The sequence below is a fragment of the Oncorhynchus tshawytscha genome, linkage group LG03 (genome assembly GCF_018296145.1).
Source record: "Oncorhynchus tshawytscha isolate Ot180627B linkage group LG03, Otsh_v2.0, whole genome shotgun sequence".
NCBI lineage: Eukaryota > Metazoa > Chordata > Actinopteri > Salmoniformes > Salmonidae > Oncorhynchus > Oncorhynchus tshawytscha.
The window spans coordinates 51,547,262-51,568,466 of NC_056431.1; the positions used below are offsets into that span (position 1 = coordinate 51,547,262).

General features: G+C 41.4%; 1 protein-coding gene across 5 annotated transcripts in view; it reads left to right on the forward strand.

The window, feature by feature from the left end:
* Positions 1-21,205, forward strand: part of LOC112224267 (semaphorin-5B) — a 202,061-nt gene that overhangs the window by 82,997 nt on the left and 97,859 nt on the right. For all 5 annotated transcript variants that reach the window (XM_042319451.1, XM_042319446.1, XM_042319462.1 and 2 more), the window contains 2 exons: positions 12,448-12,547; positions 14,647-14,692. In XM_042319451.1, coding sequence (XP_042175385.1) covers positions 12,448-12,547; positions 14,647-14,692 — 146 coding nt within the window. The remainder of the gene's footprint in view (positions 1-12,447; positions 12,548-14,646; positions 14,693-21,205) is intronic.

Here is a 21,205-nt window from a genome sequence, read left to right on the forward strand (position 1 = left end):
TACCACCACTGCGACCTGTATGCTCTCGTTGACTGGCCCTTGCTTCATATTCATCGCCAAACCCACTGGCTCCAGGTCATCTATAAGTCTTTGCTAGGTAAAGCCCTCCTTATCTCAGCTCACGGGTCACCATAGAAACACCCACCCATAGCACGCGCTCCAGCAGGTATATTTCACTGGTCATCCCCAACGCCAACTCCTACTTTGGCCACCTTTCCTTCCAGAACTAATTGCAAAAATCACTGAAGCTGGAGACTTATCTCCCTCACTAACTTTAAGCATCAGCTGTCTGATCACTGCACCTGTGCACAGCCCATCTGTAAATAGCCCACCCAACTACCTCATCCCCATATTGTTATTTATTTTTGCTCTTTTGCACCCCAGTATCTCATATGCACATCTATCACTCCAGTGTTTAATTGCTAAATTGCCTTACCTCCCATATCTTACTACATTTGCACACATTGTATATATATTTCTCTATCATGTTATTGACTGTACGTTTCTTTATCCCATGTGTAACTCTGTGTTTTTGTCGCACTGCTTTGCTTTATCTTGGCTAGGTCGCAGTTGAACTTGTTGAACAGTTGAACTTGTTCTCAACTGACCTACCTGGTTAAATGTGAAATAAAGACATTTTTTAAAAGCATTCTGCAATGATACGCCGTCCCATCTAGTTTGCGCTTAGTGGTACTGTCATTTGTTTTTCAACAGGACAATGACCCAAAATACACCTCCAGGCTGTGTTAAGGGCTATTTGACCAAGAAGTAGAGTGATGGTGCTGCTTCAGATGACCTGGCCTCCACAATCACCAGACCTCAACCCAATTGAGATGGTTTTGGGATGAGCTGGACCGCAGAGTGAAGGAAAAGCACCCAACAAGTGCTCAACATATGTGGTGTCAAGGCAATGGGTGGCTACTTTAAAGAATATAAAATATATTTTGATTTGTTTAAGATGATTCCATATGTGTTATTTCATAGTTTTGATGTCTTAATAAAGAAAAACCCTGGAGTGAGTAGGTGTGTCCAATCTTTTGGCGAATACTGAATACCTATTGATTCTTAAAGAATATAACTTATAAAAATGCCTCTTGAGCTTAGTTCAAATGTCATACACCTTCAGAACCCAAAATAGAAGTTTGTATAACTCCTTTGTTTGTAAACAATGTTATTGTACTATATATCCTCAAAACATGGTTAAAACTATAATTTGTTATGGATTGTCAGTTCTTGCATTCATAGCTCTGTCTAGGAATTTTAGTGTACCAAAACATTGGTGACTGCTTTGTTATTGTTTGAACTGCAGATTGTCCCTTTAAAGTGTGTCCCTTTAAAGTGTGTCTGTGAACATCTCAGTGATACCTGCCATGCTCAGTGGATGAGATACCGTCAGCGCCATCATACACAAAGATGCTATCTAGAACTTAAAACGGTTCTTCGGCTGTCCCCATAGGATAACCCTTTTGAAGAACCCTTTTTGGTCCCAGTTGAACCCTTCTGGGTTTTTTGTGAAACCCTTTCCACAGAGGCTTCTACAATGAAGTCAAGTGTTCTACCTGGAACCAAAAGGGGTTCTCCTATGGGGACAGCCGCAGAACCGTTTTGAAACCCTTTATTCTAAGAGTGTATGATTACTCTGTTATCGTCTAGTTTTGTCTTAATAATCCATCCCTATGATTACTCTGCTCCCATCTCACTATGTCTTAATAAAGGATGCTCAGGATAATGGGGCCATATGATTCTAATCAATCCTAATGTAGGCTTTTTATTCGCTGGTTTAGCTAAAGCCTGTAATGTATTGGAAATCTGTGGGTCTAATTGGTTTTCCCAAGAGCTTTGCCAAGAATTCAGTTAAGTGTGAATTGTTATATCATCCCTGCTATGAATTTCCTCTCTCAAGCTGATAGTAAGGTTGTATTTTAGTTCGCAATATCTGGAGAGAGATTAATCAGAATGAGCTTACTTTTTTTTTTTTTTTTAAATCTGTTTAGTTTAGTTTTTTTTTCTTCAATCACTCACTTCCTCCCTAAATGTCAAATGCATTTTACAGCTTCTTGCAGTAAACAAACTGGGGCTGTCCAAAGTTGTCTTGCAGGGGGCAAAAATGATCCCCATTATTTGTGGAAGAAATAGTTTTTTAAGTCCACAATGAATTATGAAAATGTCTTAAAAGGCTTTCTGCTATGTAATATGCTACTGAACACACAATTATGAATATAAGCATCCAACTGCTGCAATATTGTTTTCTACGTCTAAAAATGTAAATCCCATTTGCCTCCCATGTGGTGAAATCCATTTAGTAAACCCACGCTCCGGTCACATGGAGATCAGCTGGGCCCTTTTGGTAGAAAATGTTATTTTTGTGTATTTTTTCTTCTACTCGAAATGACCCTCCACTCTGCTGTATGACTCCCTGTGATTCTGCTGCGAGAAATTGTTTTGATCTGTGAAAGCGAGTGCCAAATGTCTGAAATGGCGGGCACTGTGGCTGTGGTTGGGATCCTGGCGTGTGTCCTGGAAGGGGTAGTTTTGACTGGGCGTTGTGTTGCATTAGGATCAGTATGCTTTATGTGGCTACGGACTTGATGTGGCTACAGTATTGTCCCTCTCTGCTGGATCCCACAGGGGGCTCAGAGCTCGGGGCACGGGGCAGAAGGGAGTAGAGCAGAGGAGGCTGCCAGTAGCTGGACACAATCACAATCTTCTCAATAACTCATTCACTGCTGCTGCAAACCACAAAGCATAGGTCGTTTCCCACTAACAGACATCTGTGCCTCCTAGATGCTACTTTGTACGTTTACATTATAGGCCTACTGAAACAATATGCAAAGGTGAAATCGGTGATAGTGTGCTGTTTCTTTGACAACGTAAAGAAAGAGACACTGTTTAGTTGAACCTATAACAACACAAAATAGATCATGACGACCATATCAGAGCAGAGGGTGTTTCCAGTGTGTTTTCAGTATATCTATTGTAACCCACTTCAATTTGAATTAGAAGTGTTCAGGTTCCGAATCTCTATTACATTTATTTCATAGACATTACTCATGCTGCTGTCACCTTTAATTTAACTCTACTGAACACGCTGCCCCAAGAGGCCAAGAGTTTGACAGATTTATCATGTTACAATATAGTAGAGAAACAGTCTCTGTGGTCCTTAATTAACTTAAATCTCTCTCTCTCTCAAAATTCAATTCAGTAGACTTTATTGACATGGCATGTTAAATTACTTACATTGTCAAAGTATACATATAACAAAAAAGGGTGGGACCAACATCAATTCTAATAGTAGTGGAAATGGGATTACTATTAACAACAACAACAATATTAATGAGAATAACAATACTAGAGGTCCACAGATTAATTGGAATGGCCGATTTAATTAGGGCCGATTTTTCAAGTTTTCATAACAATTGGAAATCGGTATTTAAGGACCGATTTGGCCGATTATCAAATTGTATTTTTATTTTAAATTATTTTTTTACACCATTATTTGACTAGGCAAGTCAGTTAAGAACACGTTCTTATTTTTAGTGACGGCCTAGGAACGGTGGGTTAACTGCCTTGTTCAGGGGCAGAACGACAGATTTCGACCTTGTCAGCTCAGAGATTCAATCTTGCAACCTTACAGTTAACTAGTCCAACGCTCTAACCACCTGCCTCTCATTGCATTCCACGAGCCTACCTGTTACGTGAATGCAGTAATAAACCAAGGTAAGTTGCTAGCCAGCATTAAACATATCTTTAAAAAAATCACTAGTTAACTACACATGGTGGTTGATATTACTAGTTTATCTATAGCGTGCCCTGCGTTGCATAGAATCGATGCGGTGCGCATTTGCGGTCGTTGCTCCAACGTGTACCTAACCATAAACATCAATGCCTTTCTTAAAATCAATACAGAGAAGTATATGTTTTTAAACCTGCATATTTAGCTAAAAGAAATCCAGGTTAGCAGGCAATATTAACCAGGTGAAATTGTCACTTCTCTTGCGATATGATATGCGATAATAATAAACGTTTTGTTTTCGAAATGATAGTTTCCGGATTCGACCATATTAATGACCAAAGGCTCGTATTTCTGTGTGTAATTATGTTATAATTAAGTCTATGATTTGATAGAGCAGTCTGACTGAGCGATGGTAGGCACCAGCAGGCTCGTAAGTATTCATTCAAACAACACTTTTTTACTGAGATTAGGCCGGTGTAACCGATGTGAAATGGCTAGCTAGTTAGCGGGGTGCGCACTAGTAGCATTTCAAACATCACTCGATCTGAGACTTGGAGTAGTTGTTCCCCTTGCTCTGCATGGGTAACGCAACTTTGAGGGTGGCTGTTGTCGATGTGTTCCTGGTTCGAGCCCAGTTAGGGGCGAGGAGAGGAACGGAAGCTATACTGTTACACAGGCAATACTAAAGTGCCTATAAGAACATATATGAAATACAAATGGCATAGAGAGAAATAGTCCTATAAATACTATAACTACAACCTAAAACCTCTTACCTTGGAATATTGAAGTCTCATGTTAAAAGGAACCACCAGCTTTCATATGTTCTCATGTTCTGAGCAAGGAACTTAAACATTAGCTTTTTTACATGGCACATATTGCACTTTTACTTTCTTCTCCAACACTTTGTTTTTGCATTATTTAAACCAAATGGAACATGTTTCATTATTTATTTGAGGCTAAATTGATTTTATTTATGTATTATATTGAGTTAAAATAAGTGTTCTTTCAGTATTGTTGTAATTGTCATTACAAATATATATTTTCTAATCGGCATCGGCTTTTTTTGGTCCTCCAATAATTCGTATCAGCGTTGAAAAATCATATTCGGTCGACCTCTAAACAATACATTAAAGCAATAGTAGTAGACCAGTCTCAACATGATGGAGAAGCCACATGACATGGTATGAAAGCCAAAACAAAACCAAACTGGGAAATTGACATTACATTACAATTTTCACTCAGGTTGTGGCAGGGGGACACATATTTGGCTTTTCAACCAATACATACATTTTTTTTTTTACATTTTAAAATGTTTAAATTCGTTATACTGAATTGATAATTTTGTCAAAGAAAGATTTCCCTGAGGTCTGATTATTTGTCAAAGTGTAATAGGGAATGCAGCTCTGTCTCTACCCGTCCCCTGGAGCGGAGTGAGCACAGTCTGTCCTCTCTGGGCAGCCAAGTTTGCCTCTGATGACTGGTGTCTATAGCCAGACTGTGCTCACTGAGTCTGTATCTAGACACTGTTTTCCTCAGTTTTCTATCAGTCAGTGGTCAAATTGTCTGCCACCATGTACTGTCAGTTCAGAGCCAAATAGCATGGATATTTACATAGATTTTTTTGTAGTGTCTTTCCAATAGGTGATATATTTTTATTTTTGCTTTATGATGATTTGGTTGTGCCAGATTTATATACACTGCTCAAAAAAATAAAGGGAATACTAAAATAACACATCCTAGATCTGAATGAATGAAATATTCTTATTAAATACTTTTTTCTTTACATAGTTGAATGTGCTGACAACAAAATCACAAAAATTATCAATGGAAATCAAATTTATCAACCCATGGAGGTCTGGATTTGGAGTCACACTCAAAATTAAAGTGGAAAACCACACTACAGGCTGATCCAACTTTGATGAAATTTCCTTAAAACAAGTCAAAATAAGGCTCATTTTGTGTGTGGCCTCCACGTGCCTGTATGACCTCCCTACAATGCCTGGGCATGCTCCTGATGAGGTGGCGGATGGTCTCCTGAGGGATCTCCTCCCAGACCTGGACTAAAGCATCCGCCAACTCCTGGACATTCTGTGGGGCAACGTGGCGTTGGTGGATGGAGCGAGACATGATGTCCCGGATGTGCTCAATTGGATTCAGATCTGGGGAACGGGCGGGCCAATCCATAGCATCAATGCTTTCCTCTTGCAGGAACTGCTGACACACTCCAGCCACATGAGTTCTAGCATTGTCTTGCATTAGGAGGAACCCAGGGCCAACCGCACCAGCATATGGTCTCACAAGGGGTCTGAGGATCTCATCTTGGTACCTAATGGCAGTCAGGCTACCTCTGGTGAGCACATGGAGGGCTGTGCGGCCCCCCAAAGAAATGCCACCCCACACCATGACTGACCCACCGCCAAACCGGTCATTCTGGAGGATGTTGCAGGCAGCAGAACGTTCTCCACGGCGTCTCCAGACTCTGTCACGTCAGTCACATGTGCTCAGTGTGAACCTGCTTTCATCTGTGAAGAGCACAGGGCGCCAGTGGCGAATTTGCCAATCTTGGTGTTCTCTGGCAAATGCCAAACATCCTGCACGGTGTTGGGCTGTAAGCACAACCCCCACCTGTGGACGTCGGGCCCTCATACCACCCTCATGGAGTCTGCTCAAACGGTTAGAAACAGACACATGCACTTTGTGGCCTGCTGGAGGTCATTTTGCAGGGCTCTGGCAGTTCTCCTCCTGCTCCTCCTTGCACAAAGGCGGAGGTAGCGGTCCTGCTGCTGGGTTGTTGCCCTCCTACGACCTCCTCCAGATCTCCTGATGTACTGGCCTGTCTCCTGGTAGCGCCTCCATGCTCTGGACACTACGCTGACAGACACAGAAAACCTCCTTGCCACAGCTCGCATTGATGTTCCATCCTGGATGAGCTGCACTATCTGAGCCACTTGTGTGGGTTGTAGACTCCGTCTCATGCTACCACTAGAGTGAAAGCACCGCCAGCATTCAAAAGTGACCAAAACATCAGCTAGGAAGCATAGGAACTGAGAAGTGGTCTGTGGTCACCACCTGTAGAACCACTCCTTTATTGGGGGTGTCTTGCTAATTGCCTATAATTTCCACCTGTTGTCTATTCCATTTGCACAACAGCATGTGCAATTAATTGTCAATCAGTGTTGCTTCCTAAGTGGACAGTTTGATTTCACAGAAGTGTGATTGACTTGGAGTTACATTGTCTTGTTTAAGTGTTCCCTTTATTTTTCTGAGCAGTGTATATATATTTTATTTTTATTTTACCTTTATTTAACCAGGTAGGCCAGTTGAGAACAAGTTGTAATTTACAACTGCGAGCTGGCCAAGATTAAGCAAAGCGGTGCTACAACAACACAGAGTTACACATAAACAAACACAGTCAATAACATAAAATAAAATAGAAAGATCTATGTACAGTGTGTGCAAATGTAGAAGGATAGGGAGGTAGGCAATAAATAGGCCATAGAGGCAAAAATAATTACAATTTAGCATTAATACTGGTGTGATATATGTGCAGATGATGAAGTGCAAGTAGAGATACTGGGGTGCAAAAGAGCAAGAGGGTAAGTAAAAATATGGGGATGAGGTAGTTGGGTGTGCTATTTACAGATTGGATGTGTACAGGTACAGTGATTGGTAAGTTGCTCTGATAGCTGATGCTTAAAGTTAGAGAGGGAGATATAAGACTCCAGATTAGATGATTTTTGAAATTCGTTCCAGTCATTGGCAGCAGAGAAGTAGAAGGAAAGGCGGCCCAAGGAAGTGTTGGCTTTGGGGATAACCAGTGCAATATACCTGCTGGAGCGCGTGCTACGGGTGGGTGTTGCTATGGTGACCAGTGAGCTGAGATAAGGCGGGGCGTTACCTAGCAAAGACTTATAGATGACCTGGAGCCAGTGGATTTGGCGACGGATATGTTGATTTGGCGACGGAGGGCCAGCCAACGACAGCATACAGGTCGCAGTGGTGGGTAGTATATGGGGCTTTGGTGATAAAACGGATGGCACTGTGATAGAGTACATCCAGTTTGCTGAGTAGAGTGTTTGGGGCTATTTTGTAAATGACATCGCCAAAGTCAAGGATCGGTAGGATAGTCAGTTTCACGAGGGTATGTTTGGCGGCATGAGTGAAGGAGGCTTTGTTGCGACATAGGAAGCCGATTCTTGATTTAACTTTGGATTGGAGATGCTTAATGTGAGTCTGGAAGGAAAGTTTACGGTCTAACCAGACACCTAGGTATTTGTAGTTGTCCACATATTCTAAGTCGGAACCATCCAGAGTAGTGATGCTGGTCGGGCGGGAGGGAGGGTGCGGGCAGCAATCGGTTGAAGAGCATGCACTTAGTTTTACTAGCATTTAAAAGCAGATGGAAGCCATGGAAGGAGTGTTGTATGGTGTTGAAGCTCGTTTGGAGGTTTGTTAACTGTCCAAAGAAAGGCCAGATGTATACAGAATGGTGTCGTCTGTGTAGAGGTGGATCAGAGAATCACCAACAGCAAGAGCGACATCATTGATATATACAGAGAAGAGTTGGCCCGAGAATTGAGCCCTGTGGCATCCCCATAGAGACTGCAAGAGGTCCGGACAACAGGCCCTTCGATTTGACACACTGAACTCTATCTGAGAAGTAGTTGGTGAACCAGGTGAGGCAGTCATTTGAGAATCCAAGGCTGTTGAGTCTGTCGATAAGAATGCACTGATTGACAGAGTCGAAAGCCTTGGCCAGGTCGATGAAGACGTACTGTCTTTTATCGATGGCGGTTATTATATTGTTTAGGACATTGAGCGTGGCTGAGGTGCACCCATGACCAGCTCGGAAACCAGATTACATAGTGGAGAAGGTACGGTGGGATTCGAAATGGTCGGTGATCTGTTTATTAACTTGGCTTTCGAAGATTTTAGAAAGGCAGGGCAGGATGGTTGTAGGTCTATAGCAGTTTGGGTCTAAGGTGTCTCCCCCTTTAAAGAGGGGGATGACCACAGCAGCTTTCCAGTCTTTGGGGATCTCAGATGATACGAAAGAGAGGTTGAATAGGCTAGTAATAGGGGTTGCAACCATTTCAGCAGATCATTTTAGAAAGAGAGGGTCCAGATTGTCTAGCCCAGCTGATTTGTAGGGATCCAGATTTTGCAGCTCTTTCGGAACAACAGCTGTTTGGATTTGGGTGAAGGAGATGCGGGTGGGGGGTTGGGCAAGTTGCTGCAGGGGGTGCTGAGGTGTTGGCCGGGGTAGGGGTAGCCAGGTGGAAAGCATAGCCAGCTGTGGAAAAATGCTTATTGAAATGATCGATTATCGTAGATTTATCGGTGTGACTCGTTTCCTGTCCTCAGTGCCATGGGCAGCTGGGAGGAGGTGCTCTTATTCTCCATGGACTTTCCAGTGTCCCAAAACTTATTGAAATTAGTGCTACAGGAAGCCAATTTTTCTGAGTGTTGTCCTGAGGCTCTATGGTGTTGGTTTGGGTTAGTGAACTGAGCCTCAGAACCAGCTGACTGAGGGAACTCTTCTCTTGTTTCATCTAGAGGTCGACCGATTAATTGGAATGGTCGATTAATTAGGGCCAATTTCAAGTTTTCATAACAATCGGAAATCGGTATTTTCCGACACCGATTTGCCGATTTTTGTATTTTTTAAAATTTACTATAAAAAAAATGTTACACCTTTATTTAATCTTTATTTAACTAGGCAAGTCAGTTAAGAACACATTCTTATTTTCAATGACGGCATAGGAACGGTGGGTTAACTGCTTCGTTCAGGGGCAGAATGACAGATTTTCACATTGTCAGCTCGGGGGATCTAATCTTGCAACCTTACAGTTAACTAGTCCAACGCAATAACGACCTGCCTCTTGTTGCACTCCACAAGGAGACTGCCTGTTACGCGAATGCAGTAAGCCAAGGTCAGTTGCTAGCTAGCATGAAACTTATCTTATAAAAAAAATCTATCAATCATAATCACCATTTAACTACACATGGTTCATGATATTACTAGATATTATCTAGCGTGTCCTGCATTGCGTATAATCTGACTGAGCATACAAGCATACAAGTATCTAAGTATCTGACTGAGCAGTGGCAGGCAGAAGCAGACACGTAAACATTCATTCAAACAGCACTTTCATGCGTTTGCCAGCAGCTCTTCGTTGTGCGTCAAGCATTGCGCTGTTTATGACTTCAAGCCTATCAACTCCCGAGATGAGGCTGGTGTAACCGAAGTGAAATGGCTGGCTAGTAGTGTTTCAAACGTCACTCGCTCTGAGACTTGCAGTGGTTGTTTCCCTTGCTCTGCATGGGTAACGCTGCTTCAAGGGTGGCTGTTGTCGTTGTGTTCCTGGTTCGAGCCCAGGGAGGAGTGAGGAGAGGGACGGAGGCTATATTGTTACACTAGCAATCCAATAGTCAAATGTTAATGAAATACAAATAGTATAGAGGGAAATAGTCCTATAATTCCTATAATAACTACAACCTAAAACTTCTTACCTGGGAATTTTGAAGACTCATGTTAAAAGGAACCACCAGCTTTCATATGTTCTCATGTTCTGAGCAAGGAACTTAAACGTTAGCTTTCTTACATGGCACATATTGCACTTTTACTTTCTTCTCCAACACTTTGTTTTTGCATTATTTAAACCAAATTGAACATGTTTCATTATTTATTTGAGGCTAAATTGATTTTATTTATGTATTATATTAAGTTAAAACAAGTGTTGATTCAGTATTTGTTGTAATTGTCATTATTACAAATAAAGAAATAAAAAATTGGCCAATTAATCAGTATCGGCTTTTTTGGTCCTCCAATAAACAGTATCGGTATCGGCGTTGAAAAATGATATTCGGTTGACCTCTAGTTTCATCTCTTGACATTGTAGGGCTGTGTGATCAAATGTTTTAGGGGTTGCTTGTTTTTAGATGGTTGTACAATTTGATGGCAATTTTTTTCTATTCGATTGTCCCAGTTCTGCTCTACATGTGCTACTTTGAGTTTTTCTTTGCACTTGTACTACAGTCTTGCAAAGATCTGCATGCAGTATTTCGATTGGATGTTTGTCACATTTTGTTACATCATTATTAGAGAGGGGACCCCATACTTCGCTGCCATATATAGCAATTGGTTCTAGAACTTTGTCTCTCAGCTCGATTACAGCCATGTGAAAGCTATCTGTGTTGCTGATATCTAGTCATAGATATGTATAGTTTTTGGTTTGTTCTAATAGAACTGTGTCCAATTAGAATTTATATTTGTGATCCTGATTTCCTGACCTTTTTTGGATTATCATTATATTCAGGGTTTTTAGGTTAACTGTCAGAGCCCAGGTCTGACAGAACCTGTGCAGATGATCTAGATGCTGCTGTAACCCCTCCTTACTTGGAGACAGTAGCACCAGGCCATCTGCGTACAGCAGACACTTGATTTCAGTGTTCTGTAGGGTGAGACCAGGTGCTGCAGATTCTTCTGATGTTTTTGCCAATTCATTAATGTAGATGTTAAATAGTGTTGGACTTATTGTGCAACCCTGTTTCACTCCACGTCGCTGAGAGAAGAAGTCTGTTTGTTTGTTGCCAATTTTAACAGCACATTTGTTTTTAGGTTACATTGATTTATTAACATATGTTTTCCCTCAATACCATTTTCTTTTAGTTTATAAAAAATACCTTTTGTGTCAAATTGAATCAAATGCTTTCTTGAAGTCTACAAAACATGAGTAGATTTTGCCATTGTTTTGGTTTACTTGTTTGTCAATTAGAGTGTGGAGGGTAAGTGCTGTTCCTTTTTTGTTCTTAGGGTGTGTTAGTATTGCTTCAGTGTTTCCCCATATTGAAGGCGTATATTTTTGTTGCCTGGTTTTGTGTTTTTGATTAGATATATTTTTCAATTACTTCCTTAGATTTTTTGCAATCATTATCAAACCATTTTTCAATATCTCTTTTTTTTTGGTTTGCTCTTATATTTATTTTGATTAGCCAAGGAGGCTAAAATTTGTCAAATATAAAGTTTATGTTCCAAACAGCCAAATGTACACCTTCATTGGTATAGGAGAATGTTAAGGCTAAAAAGTTGTCCAGTAGAGATTTGTATTTTTTGGCTACTAATGGCTTTTTAGTAGATTTCTGTGCTGTTTGCACTCCATCTATAAGCATGTTTAGTACCATGTAATTTATTGGGCCGTGATGCTTCATGGTTGGATTCCACTCTTCTCAGATACACTGTGGTCTGAGAGAGGTGTTAGTGGGCTGAGGGGTGGTGGTGTATGTGGGAAGGGAAAGGTTGTTGCTTCTCGGTAGGTGTTCATCCCCATGACTGTTAATAGTGTCTAGTTCTTCTGCTGTTCTAGCATTGACCAGTACATTGCCTTGGGCCTGAAAGTGACTAATCTCCCCCTCTAGAATGGAGAAACTATTTTCATTGAAGTAGGGTGACTGAGGAGTGAATGTATGCTGCACAGAGGAAGACGTTTAAGATCGGTTAAGATAGCCTCTTTGTTGATTTTTAACCAGATAAAGAATTCTACTGTTTTAATCAATTCGATAGAATGAGTTAGTTCAGATTCATACCATATTAGCATTCCCCCTGAGTCTCTGCCCTGTGTGATTCCTTTTAATTTGGTGATTCCTTAATTGTAATTTATAATTTTGTGATTCCTTTTAAATCTCTCTCATTCCCTACTTTATTTCTCTTTCAGCCCTGAGTCCTTGGATCACTATATTCTCCCACCCGGATGTGAGAGACTACTCTCAACTGACCCTTGACCTGACCAGGAATGAGTTGATAGTGGGGGCAAGGTAAGAATGCATTCCTTAACGTATCCCTAATTTGTGTGTTCATGTATCCCATATTCATTTGTTCATTTATCCCTTATTCAGTTGTTCATTTATCCCTTATTCAGTTGTTCATTTATTCCTTATTCATGTGTTCATTTATCCCTTATTCATGTGTTCATTTATCCCTTATTCAGTTGTTCATTTATCCCTTATTCAGTTGTTCATTTATTCCTTATTCAGTTGTTCATTTATTCCTTATTCAGTTGTTCATTTATTCCTTATTCAGTTGTTCATTTATCCCTCATTCAGTTGTTCATTTATCCCTCATTCAGTTGTTCATTTATCCCTCATTCATGTATTCATTAATTCCTTATTCATGCGGTAATTTACTTCTTATTCATGTGTTTATTTATCCCTTATTCAGTTGTTCATTTATCCCTTATTCAGTTGTTCATTTATTCCTTATTCATGAGGTAATTTACTCATTATTCATGTGTTAATTTACCCCTTATTCATTCCTTAATTTATCCCTTATTCATTCCTTAATTTATCCCTTATTCATTTGTTCCTTGATCTCTTATACATGTGTTAATGTACCCTTATGCAAAACACTCTGCCTGGCCCTATACTGCACTGCTGCTGAAAATTGGAGATATATCGTTTAAAAGTTATTATCATGTATAAGTGTCATGTTTTTTAATGAGCATGGCTGTCATATTCCATTCACCCTGCTCAATGTAACATCGATAGGTTCAGGCTACTACATGATACTCTAATTTTCCCTATACCCATCATGAGATTGCTACAACCTAGCCTATGAATGAAAGTTTACAACGTAGGTGCACAGGTCGAGAGAAATATTAGAGTAATCAAGGTGACAGTGACACATTCAATACCACCTTGCACACTCTTGCCGGCATCTAGGTGATCTAGGATGTAATCATTAGTCCAACAGTTGCAATAGAGAGTTTCTATTGGACAAATTCAGGTATGTTTATCCCCTTTTCGTTCCGTTTAAGTAATGGTTTTCAACAGAATCTGTTTGAATGGATAAACTCCTGATTATATCATAACCACTAACCACTACATACAGCCTACATCATTGTCACCATATTAGCTAATGTCATGGTTAACATATCTAGAACTAATGCATTACTAAACCAGCTACAATCATGCTGTACAGTCAGTATGCAGTTTAGCAGTTGCACCGGCGGTCCCAGTGATAATAAATTAATAAAACCAAATGCTTACCTTGACTTGGAAGACTTCCAGTGTTGGCTAGCCATAGCCAGCTAGCTAACATAGCTTATATCTCTGTTTGAGTCGGCAAAACTAGTTAGTTGCATTTGCTAGCTAAGTGAAAGTGTAAAAATACTATGAAATAGAGCTAGCTCTCTCTCTCTTGCTTCTCCTTAATTTTTAAAGAAATTAATTTATCTGAAACTGTTCAACTATTGTCTTTCTGAGTCAACTACTCGACACGTTTTATGCACTGCAGTGCTAGCTGGCTGTAGCTTATGCTTTCAGTACTAGATTAATTCTCTGATCCTTTGATTGGGTGGACAACATGTCAGCTCATGCTGCAAGAGCTCTGACAGATTGATGGGCGTCCTCTGGACGTTGTAATAATTGTTGCGTAAGTCTATGGAAGGGGTTGAGAACCATGAGCTCCCTAGGGTTGTATTGAAATCAATGTACCCAGAGGAGGACAGAAGCTAGCTGTTGAGTGCTGTTGAGGATACAGTAGATATTCATTGCAAGACAGTGTGTTTTTATCAACTATTTGGTGATGTGAATATATTTAGTGTAGTTTCAATATTTTTATTTTTATGTAATTCACTGAGGAGGATAGTCCTCCCCTTCTTCCTCTGAGGAGCCTCCACTGTAATATATAATCTTCTGAGGCTTGTTGGATAGGGCCTGGTGTGGAATTTGGCAGCTGGAGTATTTGAAACAACTTCAAGTTTCAGAGAGTTCTTATGTGACTACAAAATATCAGTGCCCTGAGTTGAACTCACTGTAAGAAAAAAAAAACGTAATTGCCACGTAAACTAAGTGTTTATTAAGTTTATAACTGTTTAAACTAACAGTTTTTTCCCCTCTCTATTGATTCTACACAGAAACTTCCTCTTCAGATTGAGCCTCAACAATGTGTCTCTCATCCAGGTAAGCTGAGCTTCCAACCCACCTCTTCCTCTCCCCTATCCCTGTGTGTGTGTGTGTGTGGTCCACTGGTGGATAACAACCCACGCTCATCCGTCCGCAGCCAGTGTTCCTCTTTTACTGGGCTCCCAGACCTGCCTCTCTTCTCCTCCTGTACTCCTCTCTCTACTCCTCTGGTCTGCTGCTCCTCTCTAACTTTCCTGGCAGCAGTCAGACAGCGTTGGCTTGCTGTTATTGATTCTGTGGTTTTGGGACTGGAGTGTTTTCAGCTCCTCGAATGGGGTGGGATGGAGAAAGAGTATGATTAATTGTGTGCATGAGTGTTTGTGTGTGTGTGCATATGCTATACGTGTGTGGTGTGTGTGTGTGTCTGTGTTGACGTGTATCCTTACCTGCCTGTGTGCGTGCCTGTTTCTCTCTACTTCAGTCCGTTCTCAGGTGGGTGGAGAAGAGAGGCATGTCTCCATGGTAATGTGATGTCTTTATGGAGGTAGCTACTGTTATATTTTACGTTGACATTTTAGTCATTTAGTGACTTACAGTAGTGAGTGCATACATTTTCATACTTTTTTCATACTGGTCCCCCGTGTGAATCGAACCCACAACTCTGGCGCTGCAAGAGCCATGCTCTACCAATTGAGTTACAGTGGGCCTACTGTACTGAAGGGTCATGTGGTGATATGGGACCGGTCTAAAAGTTGTAGAGCTTGATAGTGTACATCAGACACACTAAACACCTTGGGTTCAAATACAGTACCAGTCAAAAGTTTGGGCACAACTACTCATTCAAGGGTTTTTCTTTATTTTAACTATTTTATACATTGTAGCCACCCTTTGCCTTTATGACAGCTTTGCATACTCTTGGCATTCTCTCAACCAGCTTCATGAGGAATGTTTTTCCAACAGCCTTGAAGGAGTTCCCACATATGCAGAGCACTTGTTGGCTGCTTTTCCTGTGGTCTAACTCGTCTCAAACCATCTCAGTTGGGTTGAGGTCAGGTGATTGTGGAGGCCAGGTCATCTGAAGCAGCACCATCACTCTACTTCTTGGTCAAATAGCCCTGACACAGCCTGGAGGTGTGTTGGGTCATTGTCCTGTAGGAAAAAAATGATATTCCCACTAAACGCAAACCAGATGGGATGGCGTATCGCTGCAGAATGCTGTGGTAGCCATGCTGGTTAAGTGTGCCTTGAATTCTAAATAAATCACAGACAGTGTAACCAGCAAAGCAATCCCACACCATCACACCACTTCTTCCATGCTTCATGCTGGGAACCACACATGCGGAGATCACCCGTTCACCTACTTTGCGTCTCACAAAGACACGGCGGTTGGAATATGGACTCATCGGACCAAAGGTCTAATATCCATTGCTCGTGGTTCTTGGCCCAATCAAGTCTCTTATTGGTGTCCATTAGTAATGGTTTCTTTGCAGCAATTCAACCATGAAGGCCTGATTCACACTGTCTCCTCTGAACAGTCTCCTCTGTGAAGCATTTATTTGGGCTGCAATCTGAGGTGCAGTTAAATGAACTTATCCTCTGCAGTAGAGGTAACACTGGATCTTCCTTCCTTGTGGAGGTCCTCATGAGGGCCAGTTTCATCATAGCGCTCAATGGTTTTTGCGACTGCACTTGAAGAAACTTTCAAAGTTCTTGAAATGTTCCACATTGACTGACCTTCATGTCTTAAAGTAATGATGGACTGTCATTTCTCTTTGCTTATTTGAGCAGTTCTTGCCATAATATGGACTTGGTCTTTTACCAAATAAGGCTGTCTTCTGTATACCACCCCTACCTTGTAACAACATAACTGATTGGCTCAAACGCATTAAAAAGGAAAGAAATTCCACAAATAACTTTTAACAAGGCACGCCTGTTAATTAAAATGCATTCCAGGTGACTACCTCAAGAAGCTGATTGAGAGAATGCCAAGTGTGTGCAAAGCTGTCATCAAGGCAATGGGTAGCTACTTTGAAGAATCTCAAATATAAATATATTTGGATTTAACCCTTTTTTCACTCCATGACTCCATATGTGTTATTTCATAGTTTTGATGTCTTCACTATTATTCTACAATGTAGAAAATAGTACAAATGAAGAAAAACCCTTGAATGAGTAGGTGTGTCCAAACTTTTGACTGGTACTGTACATTACTGTAGTTCTACATTTTTCAAATACTACAGCTGTACTGGCCTGGCGAGATGGAACGCTCAAAGTATTTGAAAGAAGATGAATACTATTTGAACCCAGGTCTGCCTAAAACTAGGAGGAAAGGGGTTGAGTGAGATGAGTGAAGGCTGTATGTTTGGCTTGCTTCTACAGCATTATAGCACTACAACCTATTCTACTACACTGAGATGTGTGTATGAAAGCGTGTCAAGACCCAGTCTTGGGATTCTCTGACAAAGTGCTCTTTCAGAACAGTCACAGCATAGTGACATAATATGTGAGCAGCTGCCACCAGTGTGCCAAAGTCAATGTGGGCTTTGTTTTGGTGCTCTTGTTGTCTTGTTTTTGAATGTGGAAGAGGACTGGGGTTCATAGGGTTTACTTTTGTTTAATCTGAGTTTCACCAACTGAGTTCCTCTACTGGCAGTCCTGAATCAAACGCCCATCTTTCAACATCTATATCCCACTTTCCTGGCATGCACACAGACGTACGGACACAGACACACATACTTTTTTGGCTTTTCTTGAGCTGGGGGATAAACAAAGTGGCTCCCTCTTCGTTCTGTTCTAACTGGAGGTGTCGCTAGGCGTGCCAGAGCCCAAATCGACGAGTACAGAACATTGCTGCTGCCCACTTAATAGGAGGAGTGTATCTGAGCCTGCCAGTATGCCTAAACAGATGAAAGAGATGGAAGGATGCTGCTTCAAACTACCCCTCACCCTCCTCTCCTCTCCTGCTTGTTAGCCTGTTAACCAGTAACCACCCCTGCAAAGTAGGAGAGAGCGATACAACCCAATCCTGGGGGACCACAGTGTTGGCTGGCTTCAGCCCTGCTAAATCTGCACAATCACACAGACTTGAAATGGAGGTCATGTATTGAAATTGGGTGAAAGTCAGTACGTTACCTTCTGTCCTCTAGTTTGAAATGAGTCACTGATTGTTTGAGAAGTAACTGGAGCAAGTAACCACCACAAAGCAATATTCTGTGTTGCAGACATTAATATACTGAAATATAAACGCAACATGTAAACTGTTGGTCCCATGTTTCATGAGCTGAAATAAAAAATCCCCAAAAGCTTATTTCTCTCATTATTTTGGGCACAAATTTGTTTATATCTCTGTTAGTGAGAATTTCTCTTTTACCAAGATAATTCATCCACCTGACAGGTGTGGAATCTCAAAATGCTGATTAAACAGCATGATCATTACACAGGTGCACCTTGTGCTGGGGATAATAAAAGGTCACTTATGTCTCAAGTTTTGGGGGAGCGTGCAATTGGCATGCTGACTGCAGGAATGTCCACCAGAGCTGTTGCTAGATTAATTGAATGTTAATTTCTCTACCAAAAGCTGCTTCCAATGTCGTTGTAGAAAATTTGGCAGTGCGTCCAACCGGCCTCACAACCGCAGACCACGTGTCACCACGCCAACCCAGGACCTCCACATCCGGCTTCTTCACCTGTGGGATCATCTGTAGGGGGTTGGGAGGAGGATGCTGAGGAGTATTTCTGTCTGTAATAAAGCCCTTTTGTGGGGAAAACTTATTCTGATTGGCTAGGCCTGGCTCCCCAGTGGGTGGGCCTGGCTGCCAAGTGGGTGGGTCTGGCTGCCAAGTGGGTGGGCCTCCTGCCCAGTCATGTGAAATCCGTAGATTAGGGCTTAATTTATTTATTTATATTGACTCAAATTCCTTATATGAACTGTTACTCAGTGAAATCTTTGCCATTTTTGCATGTTGCGTTTATATATTTTTGTTCATTAAACATTTTGATAGAAGTCCCGTCTTTATCCAAGCAGAACCATTATCACTGTATCCACATCCCTCCTCTCGCCGTCCCTACCTCCCTCTCTCTCTCTCTCTCTCTCTTATATCTATAGCTCCCTTACTCTCTCATTCTCCCCCACCTTACCTCCCACCCACACACCCTATTTCCTTCCTTCTTTCCTTCTCTCTCTCTCTCTCTTTCTTGCTTTTCCCCCCCTCCCTCTCTCTGTGATGCTATTAGAGTCACCCTGTGTGTTGCCTAGTGGACTATAGGGCCCAGTACCCTGCCCTGAACTTAGTCACTGTTACTAGCAGGCTACCTCCCAGTACCCTACCCTGCACCTTAGAGACTGCTACCCTATACATAGTCATTGAACACTGGTCACTTTAATGTTTACATACTGTTTTACCCACTTCATATTTATATTCTATATTGTAATCAAGGCTCATCCTATATTAATACTGCTGTAAACACCATTTCTATTCGTATACTGTCTATATGTACAATTAATATACTGTCTATATGTACAATTAAATAAGATGGTGCTGGAGAAGGCAGACGTTTGCCCCCCAACCGATTGTGTTTTTTTGTTTGTTTATTTGCATTGTTTGTAACTTATATTTCTACTTATTTTGTACATAATGTTGCCGCTACAATCTCTTAGGACCGAAAATAACTTCTGGTCATCATGACTGCAATTACTCACCACGGATTGGCAGAATCGTTTTTTTCCTTTAACGAGGCCGACGCTAATGATATACTGCTTTCTCGGGAACAGGCCCAGATCCCCGTAATTTGCGCGAAGAGGAGGCGGAGAAAAAGGGGCCAGAGGGCAGGCTGCCTTCTGAGAATTCGTAGGTGATCGAATAAACCCCCACTTCCTTCCATTCTGCGAGCAAACGTGCAATCTCTGGAGAATAAAATGGATGACCTACGTGGAAGACCAAAGGGATATTCAAAACTGTAATACCTTATGCTTCACGGAGACGTGGCTGAACGACGACACTATCAACATACAGCTGGCAGGTTATACGCTGCACCGGCAGGATAGAACAGCGGCGTCTGGTAAGACAAGGGGTGGCGGACTATGTATTTTTGTAAATAACAGCTGGCGCACGAAATCTAAGGAAGTCTCGAGCTGTTGCTCGCCTGAGGTAGAGTATCAAATGATAAACTGCAGACCACACTACCTACATAGAGTTTTAATCTGTATTTTTCGTAGCTATTTACATACCACCACTTTCAGAGGATGGCACTGAGACAGCAATGAATGAGCTGTATTCTACCATAAGCAAAATACAGCTTACGCTCACCCAGAGGCAGCGCTCCTAGTAGCAGGGGACTTTAATGCAAGGAAACTTAAATCTGTGTCACTAAATTTCTATCAGCATTTTAAATGTGCAACCAGAAGAAAACAAACTCTGGACCACCTTTACTCCACACACAGAGACACGTACAAAGCTCTTCCTCGCCCTCCATTTGGCAAATCTGACCATAGTTCTATCCTCCTGATTCCTGCTTACAAGCATAAATTTAAGCAGGAAGCACCAGTGACTAGATCAATAAAAAAGTGGTCAGATGAAGCAGATGCTAAGCTACAGGACAGTTTTGCAAGCACAGACTGGAATATGTTCCTGGATTACTCCGATGGCATTGAGGAGGACACCACATCAGTCACTGGCTTCATCAATAAGTGCATTGATGATCTCGTCCCCACAGTGACTGTACGTACATACCCCAACCAGAAGCCATTGATTACAGGCAACATCCGCACTGAGCTAAAGGCTAGAGCTGCCGCTTTCAAGGAGCGGGACTCTAACCCGGAAGTTTATAAGAAATCACACTATGCCCTCCGACGAACCATCAAACAGGCATAGCGTCAATACAGGACTAAGATCGAATCGTACTACGTTGGCTCTGAAGCTCGGCGGATGTGGCAGGCACTAGCAAACCATTACAGACTACAAAGGGAAGCACAGCCGAGAGCTGCTCAGTGACACAACAGCCTACCAGACAAGCTAAACTAGTTCTATGATCGATTCGAGGCAAATAACACTGAAACATGCAAATCAAATCAAATCAAATCAAATTTTATTTGTCACATACACATGGTTAGCAGATGTTAATGCGAGTGTAGCGAAATGCTTGTGCTTCTAGTTCCGACAATGCAGTAATAACGAGCAAGTAATCTAACTAACAATTCCAAAAAAATACTGTCATACACAGTGTTAGGGGATAAAGAATATGTACATAAGGATATATGAATGAGTGATGGTACAGAGCAGCATAGGCAAGATACAGTAGATGATATCGAGTACAGTATATACATATGAGATAAGTATGTAAACCAAGTGGCATAGTTAAAGTGGCTAGTGATACATGTATTACATAAGGATGCAGTCGATGATATAGAGTACAGTATCAACGTATGCATATGAGATGAACAATGTAGGGTAAGTAACATTATATAAGGTAGCATTGTTTAAAGTGGCTAGTGATATATTTACATCATTTCCCATCAATTCCCATGATTAAAGTGGCTGGAGTAGAGTCAGTGTCATTGACAGTGTGTTGGCA